The sequence below is a fragment of the Peromyscus californicus genome, unplaced genomic scaffold (assembly GCF_007827085.1).
Source record: "Peromyscus californicus insignis strain IS unplaced genomic scaffold, ASM782708v3 Scaffold_8__1_contigs__length_139910024, whole genome shotgun sequence".
NCBI classification, from domain to species: Eukaryota; Metazoa; Chordata; class Mammalia; order Rodentia; family Cricetidae; genus Peromyscus; species Peromyscus californicus.
In genome coordinates, this window is record NW_026294606.1 from 67,931,824 (window position 1) to 67,945,506 (window position 13,683).

Below are 13,683 nucleotides of genomic sequence, written 5' to 3' on the forward strand. Positions count from 1 at the left end.
CCAAGCAATACCCTCCACCTCATAAATCTTGAGTCATATTTCCAGAAGGGTTTATTGAGGATCCATACCACACTTTGAAGAGTATAAACATTAGTTATGAAATAGTGGCTATGACTTTTATCTCTTTTGAATTATTCATTAATTTATAAAAACAAGCTTAATTCTTAGTCTCCATTCTGTTGCTGAAAAGCTAAAGGTCTCTACTGTCCTGTTCCAGAAAGCATCCCTCCAACAGGCTGCAGATGGGCTTACTATCTCTCCTTATTGGTATGCAATGAAGAACATATTTACTAAGCACCTTGCAAAGGTCTTTATGGCACCTCTAATTCTGTGACTATCAATCTTCAACCCATTGTTCCTGTTTCTATAAAGGTTCCTTGATGGAATTCAATTTTTAGCCTGAATGAGGAGATGTCCCTATATGTAGCTCTTCACTGTAATTTCTCTATGATATAATATTGGCTTGAATTACCCACTAGGATTTTAGGCAATCTTGCACATTTACTGTCTTTTGGGACAGATTAAACAGAAATGGAAATCTAGTACTTAAAGGCAGATGGTGAGTAGCAGTAGGTTTCTGGTTATGCCGCATATACAGTCAACGTCCAGACTTTCAGTGTTTGTAAGATCAAACATTTTTAGAGAATAAGAACTCAGTACATAGAAAACTACTTTTTCCATGTGGTTAACAAGAACTAAATTACTATCATGAACCTTTCGTAGGTTTTAGGGCAGTGATCCTCCAGACATATCAATGTCTGTGTCTCCTGGAAGGGTCCTGGAACCTATTTACCCACAATTACCTAGGTAGTTAGTCAGTCCAGACTTGGTAGAAGGCTGTTGACATCTCTTTGCAGGCTGCTGATTTGTCCTAGACAGCACTACATACCAGCCCACTACTCACCTTCCCAACTTTTAATCTGCACAGGACTCAGCTTCAACAGGTCAGCCCCCTAGTAGCCATCCCAGTGGTCCTCAACAGACTTCCAGGGGAAGTATCTTTACATCTTAGAGTCCTCATCCAGTCACACTCCAAGATCAGAATATAAACATCACCCTGTTCCTTCACTGTCTTGTGCACAAGGAACTATGTTTTATTGTCTTTGATCAATTCCCAGTGCTCAGGAGTTCTTTCTGCTGTTTTCTGGGTCTATGGTAAACATACATGGATCTGTTCATAGCTCATCCTAGCACCATCTCTTCATGGAAGATAGGTATTCACTACATTCTAAAGACTTCTTGTGTCAAAACAGTGGCTGAAATTCTCCTCTATCCTCAATAGAACCTTATGACTATAATGCTTTCTTTTTCTTTTTTCCAATCTCTACAAAAAATTCACTGTGAGGGTCATACTGTTATATCTCAACTTGTTCCTTTCACTCATAGTACTTCCCAAAATTTGTCAAAAATGTGATAGCACTGCTGGGGATGTAGCCCAGAGAAGAGCACTTGCTTAGCCTATGTGAGATCCTAATTTCCATCCCATGTTTCCATTACTGCTGTAAATAGATGTCTGCCTATAGGGTACCACCAGACCTCAGAGAGAATAACTCCAATAGACTGTTCTATTCCTTCTCCAACATCACAAGAATCGAAGGTTGACACGATAATTTATGCTTGCATCCTCTTTGGATGAACCAGATCACCCCAGTTCATTGATAGTGGACTTATCATTATACGTGACACACAGATATTTTAATAAATGAGAGAGATTAATAATAAGATTTAAAGCAAAATTCTACCTTGTCAGATGGGCATAATTTAATCAGGAAAAAATAATACACACACACACACACACACACACACACACACACACACACACACACACAACATCTATCTATATGTCCTGTGTTCTGTAGGAATTCATGATTCTAGAGTGTACCATGTACTCAGTGTAGTGAATACACACTAAGCTTGGGAGTCAAGGCTGATGTAGAAGTAAAGGTGATATCTTAGTTACTTCTCTGTTGATGTGATAAAATACCTTGACAAAATCAGCTTAAGGAAGTATGAGTTTATTTTGGCTCATAGTTCAAAGTACAGCCCATCATGGCAGGGAAGTCAGGGCAGCAGGGACTTGACTCAGCTGGTCACACTGAGCCCCACAGTCAGTCAGAAGACAGCAACAAATACATGTAACCAGCCTTTCTCCTTTTCATACAGTGCAGAATCCCAGCCTAGGGAGGGATGCTACGTATAGTGCATGGGTCTTTCTACCACAGTTAACTTAACCACGGGAATCTCCCAGAGGCACACTTAGAAACCCTTCCCCCAGGTGGTGATAAATCTTTTCAAGTTGACAATTAAAATTAATCATTGCAGGTTTCAGTGTGCCGTCAAGGCTAGGATGCAGAGTTAAAAATTATTTAGTTTACAAGAGTCCTTGAATCTGGGAGAAAATTCACCAAAGGAAAGGATGCAAGCTGTAAGAGCAGGGGATCCCCTTGAAAACAGTGCATTTTTGAGACAGTCACCAGGAAGTGTAAATAACCGAGAGTCAAGAGGGTGGGGTTAGATTTGAAAAGGTCAAATGTTCCCTAGATCAAGTTCCTTCTGGGATAGCAGAGTGATGACTGTCATTTCTACAAACCAATTTTCTTTTAGATGAACAATTCCCCATGCATTGGGGGAAATTTTAGAGGAGACTTATTGAGTGTGACTCCAGAAGCTAACGTTTTCTCTTTGTTTTTGGTGTTAGTGTGTGGAAACTAAGACACTACAGAGGAAATCTGGCATTCAGGGCAGCGACGGTGCTGACGAAAAGACGCTTCCTCAGCTGGCTGCAACCATCCTTGCCCTGTCACTCCAAGGTGTTTGCCTGGGGAGAGGAGACCTGCCTTCCCCAGATGACTTCACAGACTATATTTTCAGTTTCTTGAATAGTACCAATTTCCTCCCCCTATCTGGTAAGGTTGTTTTTCATGAATTTCATTTGCAAGTCACATCTGTCTAATTAGTTGTGCCAAAAAACAAACAAACAAAGCAAAAACAAACAAACAAAAAACCAAAGGCTAGAGCATTTTGTTGACTGAGTTTGTTCAGGTCTGTTTTAAACACTGTTTTATCTTGGCATGTGATAAGAGAGCACAGATGGCCTCTCAGGGCGGAAGTCTATCAGTTGATGAAGCATAAATGTGAATGTGGCCCATTTGTGTGGGGATGGAAACTGTGGATATAAAATCAAATGGACAGATTTTAAAACCTGTCTTGAGAACTAACTAAACACTTTCCTATTTCACCCCTAACATTGGGCCTGAGATGGCAGAGCAGTATAGGATGATGGAATGGTATGAAATGGTTCAAGAACAGGGTAGCAGCTTGCATGTAATCATGAAAGTAAGCCATTTGTGTTTAAGCAGAAGTAGCTTGTATGTTATTCATCTACTTCTGATCACCAACATTTGGAGGCTCTGAGATGAAATGCGATGTCAGGAAGGGACTCTCAGTGTTCATTTTGTATGTTTCTTTGCATTTAGTAAGGAAAGTGGCTTGAAAGTTAAGTATCTGAAATGGTTTGACAGTTCCAATATCCGAATCCAAGGGTCTGTAGGTAGATTTTCTTTCTAATCTCATTACATAACATCACCAAAAATAATCCCTTCTCAGTATTAGAGAATGTTGAATCACATTTTCCTGAGTTTTAAAACTATTCTTATTTTTTTTTTATTGAATCGGGGTCCAGATAAGACCCACAAAATGAGCTAGGAAGTTGGATCAGGGGGTGATGTGCTTTCTGTGAAAACGTGAGAAGCTGAGTTGAGGTCCTAGTATCCAAATAAAGCCAGGAACAATAGTGATCTGTGAGCCCAATGTTCCTATGGCAAGATAATCAGACAGAAGAATCCCCCAGAAGCTCATGGGCCGGCTAGCCTGGCATGCACAGTGGGAACAAGAGACCTGTCTCTACCAAGGTGGACTGGCACCTTAGAATTCCACATGTGTGACATGCACATATGTGCCTATACTCAAACAGATAAGTACACACACACACACACACAAAAAAAAAAAAACCTAAAATCAATAAAATATAAAATGTTGGTAGATTTCTCAATTTCCTTTACAAGTGACATTTATCTCCACCCTCATTGTCTATTTCATCACAAATTATTTTGTTGGGGAGTAAAGGGGTTTTGTCCTGTGGATCACTGATTGCATTCAGAGTTAACCTGAACTTTCATGCATATCCTGTATGCTGGTGGTTGTATGTAGAGATTGGATTCGTTTTCAGGTATTTAGTGAAGAACACCATTTTATGGTTGGTGACTTCCACCCAGAAGACTTAGAATATTTGCTTCTCTTCTGTATGAGGTTCATAACCTTCAGACGATTGTCTAAATTGGTTATTTGAAGCTTATAAAATGTGTCCTGATGATCTCATTATGGCCTCCTCTCTGCTCTCTGGTTCTTTTGATCTCTGTTGGAAGAATTCAGAGGAGAAACACAGTATAGAAGATAAGCAGAGTTTATTTTATAGTAGAGGAAGGCACATCCTGAAGTGATGACAGTAGTCAGTAGACAAAGGTCCATTGTGAGCAGAACACCCACAGGGTGAGAGTAGATGATGACCAGGGACAGTTGTGTCAACCTACATCGTAGGTAGTTTTTGCATTAGTTTTAAGACTGGAATAGACAGCTTCCCATGAGGTATTTTTTTTACCTGTCTAAGTGATTGAAAATCCCATTTGGATTGACCCTGATGGGAGAGGGCTGTGGTCCACCCTTGTTCTTTATCAGAATGCTTCCTGCCAGATGGTAAAGTTAGGAGGTTTGGAGTCATAGGACCAGGTTTAGATAGTTATCCATTCATGACTTTTTGAGAAGTTTGGAATGTCACACTCTTCTCCCAATTATTACTCAGATCCATTCTTCTGGCCATGAATGAGAGTTTGTAGTTTCAGACCTTGCTATTGTAAGCTGGACACCTTTGGTATCCTTCAAGTTTGATAATATCTAGCTACCTATTTCTTGGTATTATAATTCTATAAAGGAAAAAATTTTCTCCCACACCAATTTTGTTTTACTTGAGTTCCTTTTATTGCCTATGTATCTGTGTGTGAGATGTATGTGCATGCATGGTCATATGTGTATATACACATGTATAGTATATATATGTGCATATGGAGGTCAGAGGTTGATGTTGGGTACCTTCCTTGATGGCTCTCCACCTTAAATGTTGAGGCATGGTCTCTCACTTAAACCCAATATTCACTGATTCAGCTAACTTGCCCTGGGGATTCTTTGTCTCTGCCTTCTGAGTGAGCTACTCTACCTGATTTGCATTTTCTTGGGTGCTGGGGATCTGAACTCTAGCCCTCTTGCTTGTATGCACTGAACCATCTCTCCCACTCTTGGCTGATGTTCTTAAAGAATAAATTATTTCCAAGATTTTTCTGGCTTGTTTGTAGATTATAATTAACATTACTAAATTGTTGAGCCTGAAAAACACTGCATGCAGGCACACTTATATACGTGTGTGTGTGTGTGTGTGTGTGTGTGTGTGTGTGTGTGTGTGTGTAAATACTTGGAGAAAAATGACAACTATAACATGTTACATATTATATCCAGTAATAGTATATCTTTCAACTTTGTCATGCCCAAATGGGTGTTTTATTATTTGCAAGACATGGGTCTTCAGATACCTCTTTTTGTACTTATATTTAGGTAGCCCACTTTCTTCCTGGTCGTCTTAAATGAGATTTTCTTTCATCGTGTCTTCTGATTGATGCTTATACAAGTGAGAGCTACTGACCTATTTAGATTAACTTTGTAATCTGCTCCACTAAAACCATTGTTTTCCTGGGGAGTTTCAGATATATATTGTATCATTGCCAAGCAGTTATAGCTTTGTCTCCTTCCAGTTCCTATAATTTTGTTTGCTCTCTCATCTACCTGCTTTAGTTAATGATTGAAGTACAGTGTTAAATAGTATTGTGGGTGACCTGTTTTCCTACAGTACTGAATTTGAAAGAAAAGACTGTAGTACTTTTTTCATTAAATTTATATTTATAAATATATCTATAGAATCTCTTATATTAACCTACAATTTCACATTTCCAAAACTCTTCATTTCTTATGATAAACTTGAATAAACTGGAAATTTTACCCAAAGGAAGGTTTGAGTCATTTCTTTTCAACCTGATGAATTTCATTCTGGGGTTGTCAAGATGGCTCAGTGGTAAATAGGTCTCACTGCTCTTTCAGAAGACTGGAATTGTGTTCCCAGCATCCATATCAGGAGGCTTGCAACTTGCTTGAAAATCCAGCTCCAGGGAACCCAATGCCCTCTTCTGGCCTCTGTAGGCAAATGTATACACATATACATACTTAGGCACACATATACATATATGACATATATACATATAAATATAAATAAAACACATCTTTTATAAAAATAATTTAATATATTTCTTGTCATATATGTCCACCAACAAAGAATTCTCTCATTTACTGTTTACCAGGATTTTGTTTCTTTCTAATTCATTTTGAGGGGTTGTTTTGCTGGGTATAAAACCATTGCTTGACAACTGTTTTTTTTAGTTCTTTGAATACGTCATCCTACAATTTTTGGGGGGATGGAGCCTTCATTGTTCAGATGGGAAGTCAGCCATCTGCTGCCCCACATATATAAATCACTTTAGCATGTGGTCTTGCAAGATTTTTTCTTAGATTTACATTAGTTTGACTATAATGTATCTGAACATAGATGTTAGCATATTTAAGTTGCTTTGTATTTAATAAGCTTCCTGAAAATGTGAATGAAGATTTTTATAACACACTTGGGAAGTTCTTGGCCATTCTCTTTACTTTTATTCCTGTTATTTTTTGTCCTCTCTTTCTGTGACTGCCAATCCATGTCTGTTGATAATAAGTGTTGTTTTCTAGGTCTCTGAAACTTATTTCACTTCCTTCTTTCTCTATTCTTCAGGAAGGATTACTTCTGTTACCCACTCTAAATGATCAATGATTTTTACCTTCTGCTTTCTCACATAAATTGTTGAGTGCTTTTTGTGATTATTTTTTGATTTTATCTCAAAACTACACAATATCTATTTGGAACTTTATGTTTTCTTTCCTTCTTATTGAAAATTTCTTTTATCTAGTTTATTTCCATGCTTCACTTTAATTATTTAAATATGACTTTCTTTAGTTCCTTAAGCATACTTTTGCTAACTGCCTGAGGACTTTGGGACTAAATCCAATATCCAGGTATATCTAGAGTTGCATTCGTTGTTTGCTATTTTTCTTCAACATGGGTCACACTTTATCAGTTATCTGGAAAGCTCATAATACCTTTTTTGTTGTTGAAAATTGGTCATTTGCAATAAAATTACTTGGTAAATTTTATATAACTGACTATACTGTTTAGGAAAATTTCAAAGACATTTTATTCACAGGTAAGAAGAGTGATGCCATATAAACTGGCTATTTTATTTAATCATTCTCTGTATAATAATTTTAAAATCATAGGAAATCATGAGGAAACTGAACTGTAATATATGTGTGCCATTAAGAGCAGAATTTAAAATAATAGAATCTAGTGAACCTCTCTGTCCTTATCTTAATTTCATTTATTTTCTTTGTTCTGCATATACATCTAAAAGGAAAGCATTTTGATTGACTTATATACATTAAAGAAATACACAATTTGCTGAAGATTTAGAGTACCTTCAGGGAGTAAATTTCCCGAAGATCAGGACACTTTAAATTTTTAATTTGAATTTTTATTACATTGTAGTTATTTTATGTGTATATATGTGTGAGTGCATGAATATGCTTATGTGTATATGTGTGTGCACATGCGTGTGCCACAGTTCATAAATGAAGGTCAGAGCAAATCTTCCTGTAGTTGGTTCTCTCCTTCTACCACTCAGGACTCAGGCATCAAACTGAATCATCAGGCTTGGCAGCAAATGCCTTTAACCTGAGCCATTTCTTTCTCCCCTTCATTATAATTTTTTATAGCAAATAAAACACATGTCTCAATGAAACATATGTCCACTAGCTACTCACTTTTATTATTTCTAGGATATAAAAATGTAGGGTTATTCTGGGAAGACTTGTTCATCATCCAAGTTTAACCAAGGTCTTTTGAGGGCATCAGCACCCACACAAAGTACAAATACTCTTTAGCTTTGTTCCAATATAACCATTTTCAGTAGAACCAAGTTTATCTTGTAAAACATCTGAGCTGTAGCCATGGAAATTGTGACTATTCTAAATGTGACCTGTCTATTCCATGTGACACCAGATTTTATATGAAATTTCTAGGACTAGATCAACTCCTCAACATACTCTTTACCAGAAGGGCCTGTGCCAAAAAGGATCCCCTCTATCAACACCAAAGGAAACAAAACACGACACTATACAGTTGGGGAGACCCTAAGACACCTACAGCAACGGAGAAAGAGTCCGATGATCCTTCTGTTTCCTGGGATCAGGTATTTTCATTTTTTATGTTATCATTCTCTATTGCTGAAGGAAGTTGATAGTTCTGTCAGGATTATTAAACTCTTATGAAGATACTATACATTTTTCTTTAAAGTAGTCTATCTCTGTGGTGTGTTTATGGTTTTCTTTTTTCTTTCTTTTTTTTTTTTTTGTAAGTGGATTTCTACAGACACAGAAATAGAGCCAAAATATTTAGGGTTTCTCTTAGGTCCATATTAAACATATAAATAATTAATTTAGAAAAGATACACTAGCATTTAATATGAGCTGGTAGTACCTTGGCATGAAGAATGCCACACTGGGTGAAGATAGGCTTAGCCCTGAAGACTCATACAAATCAGTGGAGGATTTAAATATTACATAAGTCCCAATAACGATAAGCAGACAGCCTAAATTTAAGATAGATTAGAAGAGATTCCTTTGTGCTTTGACTAATGGAAGCATATTTGTATAATAGATTGGTCCTTTAAAGTGGTTCTGGTGTTTGAACCTAGGGCTAGGTAAATACACTATCTTTGAACTACATCCTTAGCCCTTTTAAAAATTTTATTTCTTTTTCTTGACATGTATGTGCATGCATGTTTGTGTGTACCCATGTGTTTAGAAGCCCAAGAGGGTAGTGGAGTCTTCTTGATTGATTGCCACCTTATATATTGAGGCAGGGTCTTTCACTTGAATCTAGAACTCACCAGTTCTGCTAGTGTAGCAAACTGGTTTGATCTGGGAATCCCATCTGTTCTTGCAGTACACTTGAGAGTACAGGTGGGTTGCCACGCCTGCCCAGATTTCGTGTAGATTTTGGGGATCCAAACTCTGGTTCTGACACTGATGTGGCAGTCACTTCACATGCTGGGCCATTCCCCAACCCCTAATTTTTACCTTGAGACAGAGTGTCACTAATTTCCCCAGTCTAGTCTGAATTCTCTATGCAGTTCAGAAAGGCCTTGCACCTGCAAGGCTCCTACCACTGCCTCCTTAGTGACAGGAATCGAAGGCTTTGCTGCTCTTTGTGGTGACATGCCACAGTCAGCTCATGAGCAGATACATTCTTAAGACACACATTTCACTGTTTCACACATGAGTCTTGAGAAGTGCATTAGGAAACAAATTTCTTTAATCTCAAGAAGGCCAACATTGCTCAGACTTCTATGGTAGAATCCTTTTCTGCCTAGTTCATTAAAATGTTCAAAAGTTAGCATTTCATGGTAATGGCTCACACTTATTGACTATTTACTATGTGTTGGGCATGGGATTATATTATTTCATTCATATGGAAACTTTTATGTAGGTCTAATTTGTATTATTTCATCCTAATGATAAGCCACAGAGCTAGTAATTGCTTAAGTTTGCAGAAACAGGATGTGTACGTAACTTGGTTGATAGCATATTCTTGGTTCTTTATTCTATTATTATTTAGGAAATGTTATTTAAGTAAGTTAATTACTTTGTTATTTTTATCTTTAAAAAGCAGCGCTATTGTAGAACACAATTTACATACACACACACACACACACACACACACACACACACACACATACACACACACGTATATGCACACACATATTTGAGGCCCAAGGACAGATTGAAGGATTCAGTTCTCTCCTTCCATTGTGTGGGTCTCAGGAATTGATTGAACTTAGGCCTTCAGCCTTGGTGGCAAGCACCTTTACCCACTGAGCTACTTGGCTGGCCCCATGACTTATATTTTAAAGATAAAAAGTATTTAGATGTTCCTAACAATACTGGATGTTATACCCACAGATTATGAATACATTGCTGTGGAATATCACATATTCTTGCTACCATGTCTTTGAAAAAGTCACTTTCTAGGCTTGAGATGTCCCTTATCAATAGATCACCTGCTTAATGTGAGTGAGGCCCTGGATTCAATAATCATCATCTCTTCTTGTTTTCTATCACTTCTGCTAGGCATAAAATGTGTCTATCAGACTTCACTTTTTCAAGCCATATCTATGGTGTTTACCCAATGGTGACAAGCATTTACCTCCAAGTTAATCTTTTCACATCCCCTTTGTGATAGTTTGAATGAAAATGACCTCTATAGGTTCATAGGGAGTGGCACTATTAGGAGTGTGGCCTTGCTGGAGGAAGTGTGTCACAGGGCGTGAGCTTTGAGGTTTCAAATGCTCAAGCCAGGCCTGGTGTTATTCTCTCTTCCTGCTGCCTTTGGATCTGGATGTAGAACTCTTAGCTACCTCTCCGGCACCATGTCTGCCTATATGCTGCCATGCTTTCTGGCTCTGATGATAATGGACTAAACCTCTGAACCTGTAAGCCAGCCCCAACTAAATGTTTTCCTTTATAAGAGTTGACATGATCAATGGTGTCTCTTCGCAGCAATAGAAACCCCAACTGAGACACCCTTAGAAGCTACTTCAGTATCAGTGCAACACAGTACTGTCCCCCACCAAAACAACTGCCATCTTCATGAGACCAGCTATATCTCCTTGCAAAAGGTCTTCAAAGCTATCGATCATTCCTGTTGACATTCTCACATAGAATGAGAGAGTTTGGAGGGTCCTTGGACCCTCACCTTTGTGTCTAGCCACTCGTCCCAGGCATTTGTATGCTATGTTGCCATAACCAGATGTATTCTGTGGCTTGGGGAAGGGGCTAGAGCATATAGACTGTGGAAGACTGAGGGAAGGGGAAGGAGACTCCATCTGCTTATCCATGGGACAGCCATCATCCAAGCTGGGTGATGTCATAGCCTTTTCTAAACCCTTTGGCTCATCACCATTTATTGTTTGCATTACAACGTGTACCAATGCCCAAGTCACCCAGAATTGTACCAGAATATGTTCTCCTTGTCTATGGGATTTCACTATATTTTCCTTAATTTGATATCATATTCTGAGATCTAGAGTGTGCTTTCCAGGAAACTAAGGATTAGATTCTGTTATTTAGTCCTAGTATTTTTGAGTTGGGCTTTAGACATTGCTATACCACTCTTTTTTAGGAAACGATGTTTCAACTCACCGTGTGCTGGTTTTCCTACTTTTAGCCACATATTAATCCCTGCTTACCTCCTTTTTCAGAGATCCTTACATCCTCTCTTAGCTTTTCATTCAGGTCCCTGATTTGGGGACCACTTGTCAACTTTCATGGACCTACGTAGATCTATCTGTGAGACCTGGGATTGGAAGATCTTAAAGAATGGGCTGGACTACAGTCTAATGCTACAGACGATTTTATTTCAGTTTCTTTTTTCTTTTTTGGTTTTTCGAGACAGGTTTTTCTGTGTTGCTTTGGTGCCTGTAGCTAGAGTTTCCCTGCCTGGCCCACAGTCAGGACAAATCTCTCTCACCTGCCAGTCCCACAGCCGCTCAAACCCGACCAAGTAAACACAGAGACGTATATTGCTTACAAACTGTATGGCCGTGGCAGGCTTCTTGCTAACTGTTCTTACAGCTTAAATTAATCCATTTCTATAAATCTATACCTTGCCACATGGCTCGTGGCTTATCGGCATCTTCACATGCTGTTTCTCATCATGGTGGCTGGCAGTGTCTCTCTGACTCAGCCTTCCACTTCCCAGCTTATTCTCCTCCTTGTCCCACCTATACTTCCTGGCTGGCCACTGGCCAATCAGTGATTTATTTACCAACCAATCAGAGCAACACATTTGACATACAGACCATCCCACAGCAGGTGCCTTTCCTGGATCTCACTCTATAGCCCAGTCTGGCCTTGAACTCACAGATATCCACCTGCCTCTGCCTCCCGTGTGCTGGGATTAAAGGCGTGTGCCACCACTTCCCAGCTTTTACTTCAGTTTCAATGTACTGAATGCACTAATGTAACAAAGAAAGCAATGATTCAAGGAAGGCTGTTTGAGTTTACAAAAACATGATCAGAAAAACATGTAAATAAACTCCAATAAGCGCATACTAAATATTAACAGAACAGCCCTTTCCTGGAACTTTCTCAGGACAGAACAATTTAAACACAATTACCTGGCATGTACTATAGATTGTATCTGGGAAAGCATGAAAACAAGGCAGAGGGCCGTATCCAGATCCAGGGTGCACTGACCAGATTGGGTTCTGTAGCTGTGTTCTGACATCCAACAAAAGTAAAACATGTCTTATAAATTGAATGCAAATACTTGTCGCAGGAGGCACGAAATCACATCCAAGAACAATCCAGGGAACAAAATGCACCTGAGGTAAAAGGCCCTCTGCCTGTTTTTCCTGGAACCTCTCTCAGAGTTTCCCAAGGCATTGTCTACCATGCATCATTCTTTTGGCTGTGTTTTGATAGTACTTTACTAAAAGGTCACTTTAGAGTGGACACTTACATGGCTATGTGTTTATAGAGTAAGAAGACCATACTGTGAAAAGAAACACACACACACACACACACACACATACACACACACACACACACACACACACACACACACACACACACACACACACAGAAACATAAAGAAGATTCTTGGCATTCGGGACAGACCTGTATGTGCATCTTTGATACTTCGCATTCAGGACAGACATGTATGTGCATCTTTGGTTCTGATTTTTCAGTTTAGGTTTTGAATTTTCCTTTGTATTCTGGGTTTTCTTGTTGCATGAATGTGTGATATTTTATCTCATTTTTTTTGTAGTCTTCTCTTGGTTTTCTTGCTTGTGTGGCTTCTCTTTCATGAAACCAAATATTTTCTGGCCAGAAGAAAACTTTCTTACCCACAGAGTCACCACCAAAGATTTTGATATGGAGAGAAAACCACGAGGTGTTTCATCATTATGTCTTGATTAACATGTCTTTACTGAAAAGTTCTACACCATATAAAACCAGGCCAGGCTTGTAAATCATTGCTTATTTCTAAAAGTACTGTACTGGTTGTGATTAAAGTCCACAAAGCTACTGGGTTCTTGTTTCAAGTGACTCATATCAAAACTATATTTCATTCTCATTAAAACTTTCAGGGCCTGAGAAGATGTATCAGTGTGTAAAGTACTTATCCCACAAGTCTGAGGACTGGCACTAAGATACCCAGAACCTATGTAAAAGCCTGGTGGCCATGGTAACCCATTTGCAAGGTTTGGGAGGTGGAGATGAGGGATTCCCTGGTCAAGCTCTCTAGTAGACTAACTGAAATGGGGCGCTCAAGGTTCAGAGAGAGATGAGAGACTCTGTACTAAAGGTGGAGAGTGGTAGAGAAACATGCCCCATGTCAGCCTCAGGCCTCCACATATGCATGTACACAAC

At 38.8% G+C, this 13,683-nt stretch overlaps 1 protein-coding gene across 4 annotated transcripts in view; it reads left to right on the forward strand.

Annotated features, from left to right (window-relative positions):
- Slc39a12 (solute carrier family 39 member 12) overlaps positions 1-13,683 on the forward strand; it is an 87,689-nt gene that overhangs the window by 14,357 nt on the left and 59,649 nt on the right. For all 4 annotated transcript variants that reach the window (XM_052729654.1, XM_052729657.1, XM_052729656.1 and 1 more), the window contains exons 4-5: positions 2,699-2,906; positions 8,269-8,438. In XM_052729654.1, the coding sequence (XP_052585614.1) occupies positions 2,699-2,906; positions 8,269-8,438 (378 nt within the window). The remainder of the gene's footprint in view (positions 1-2,698; positions 2,907-8,268; positions 8,439-13,683) is intronic.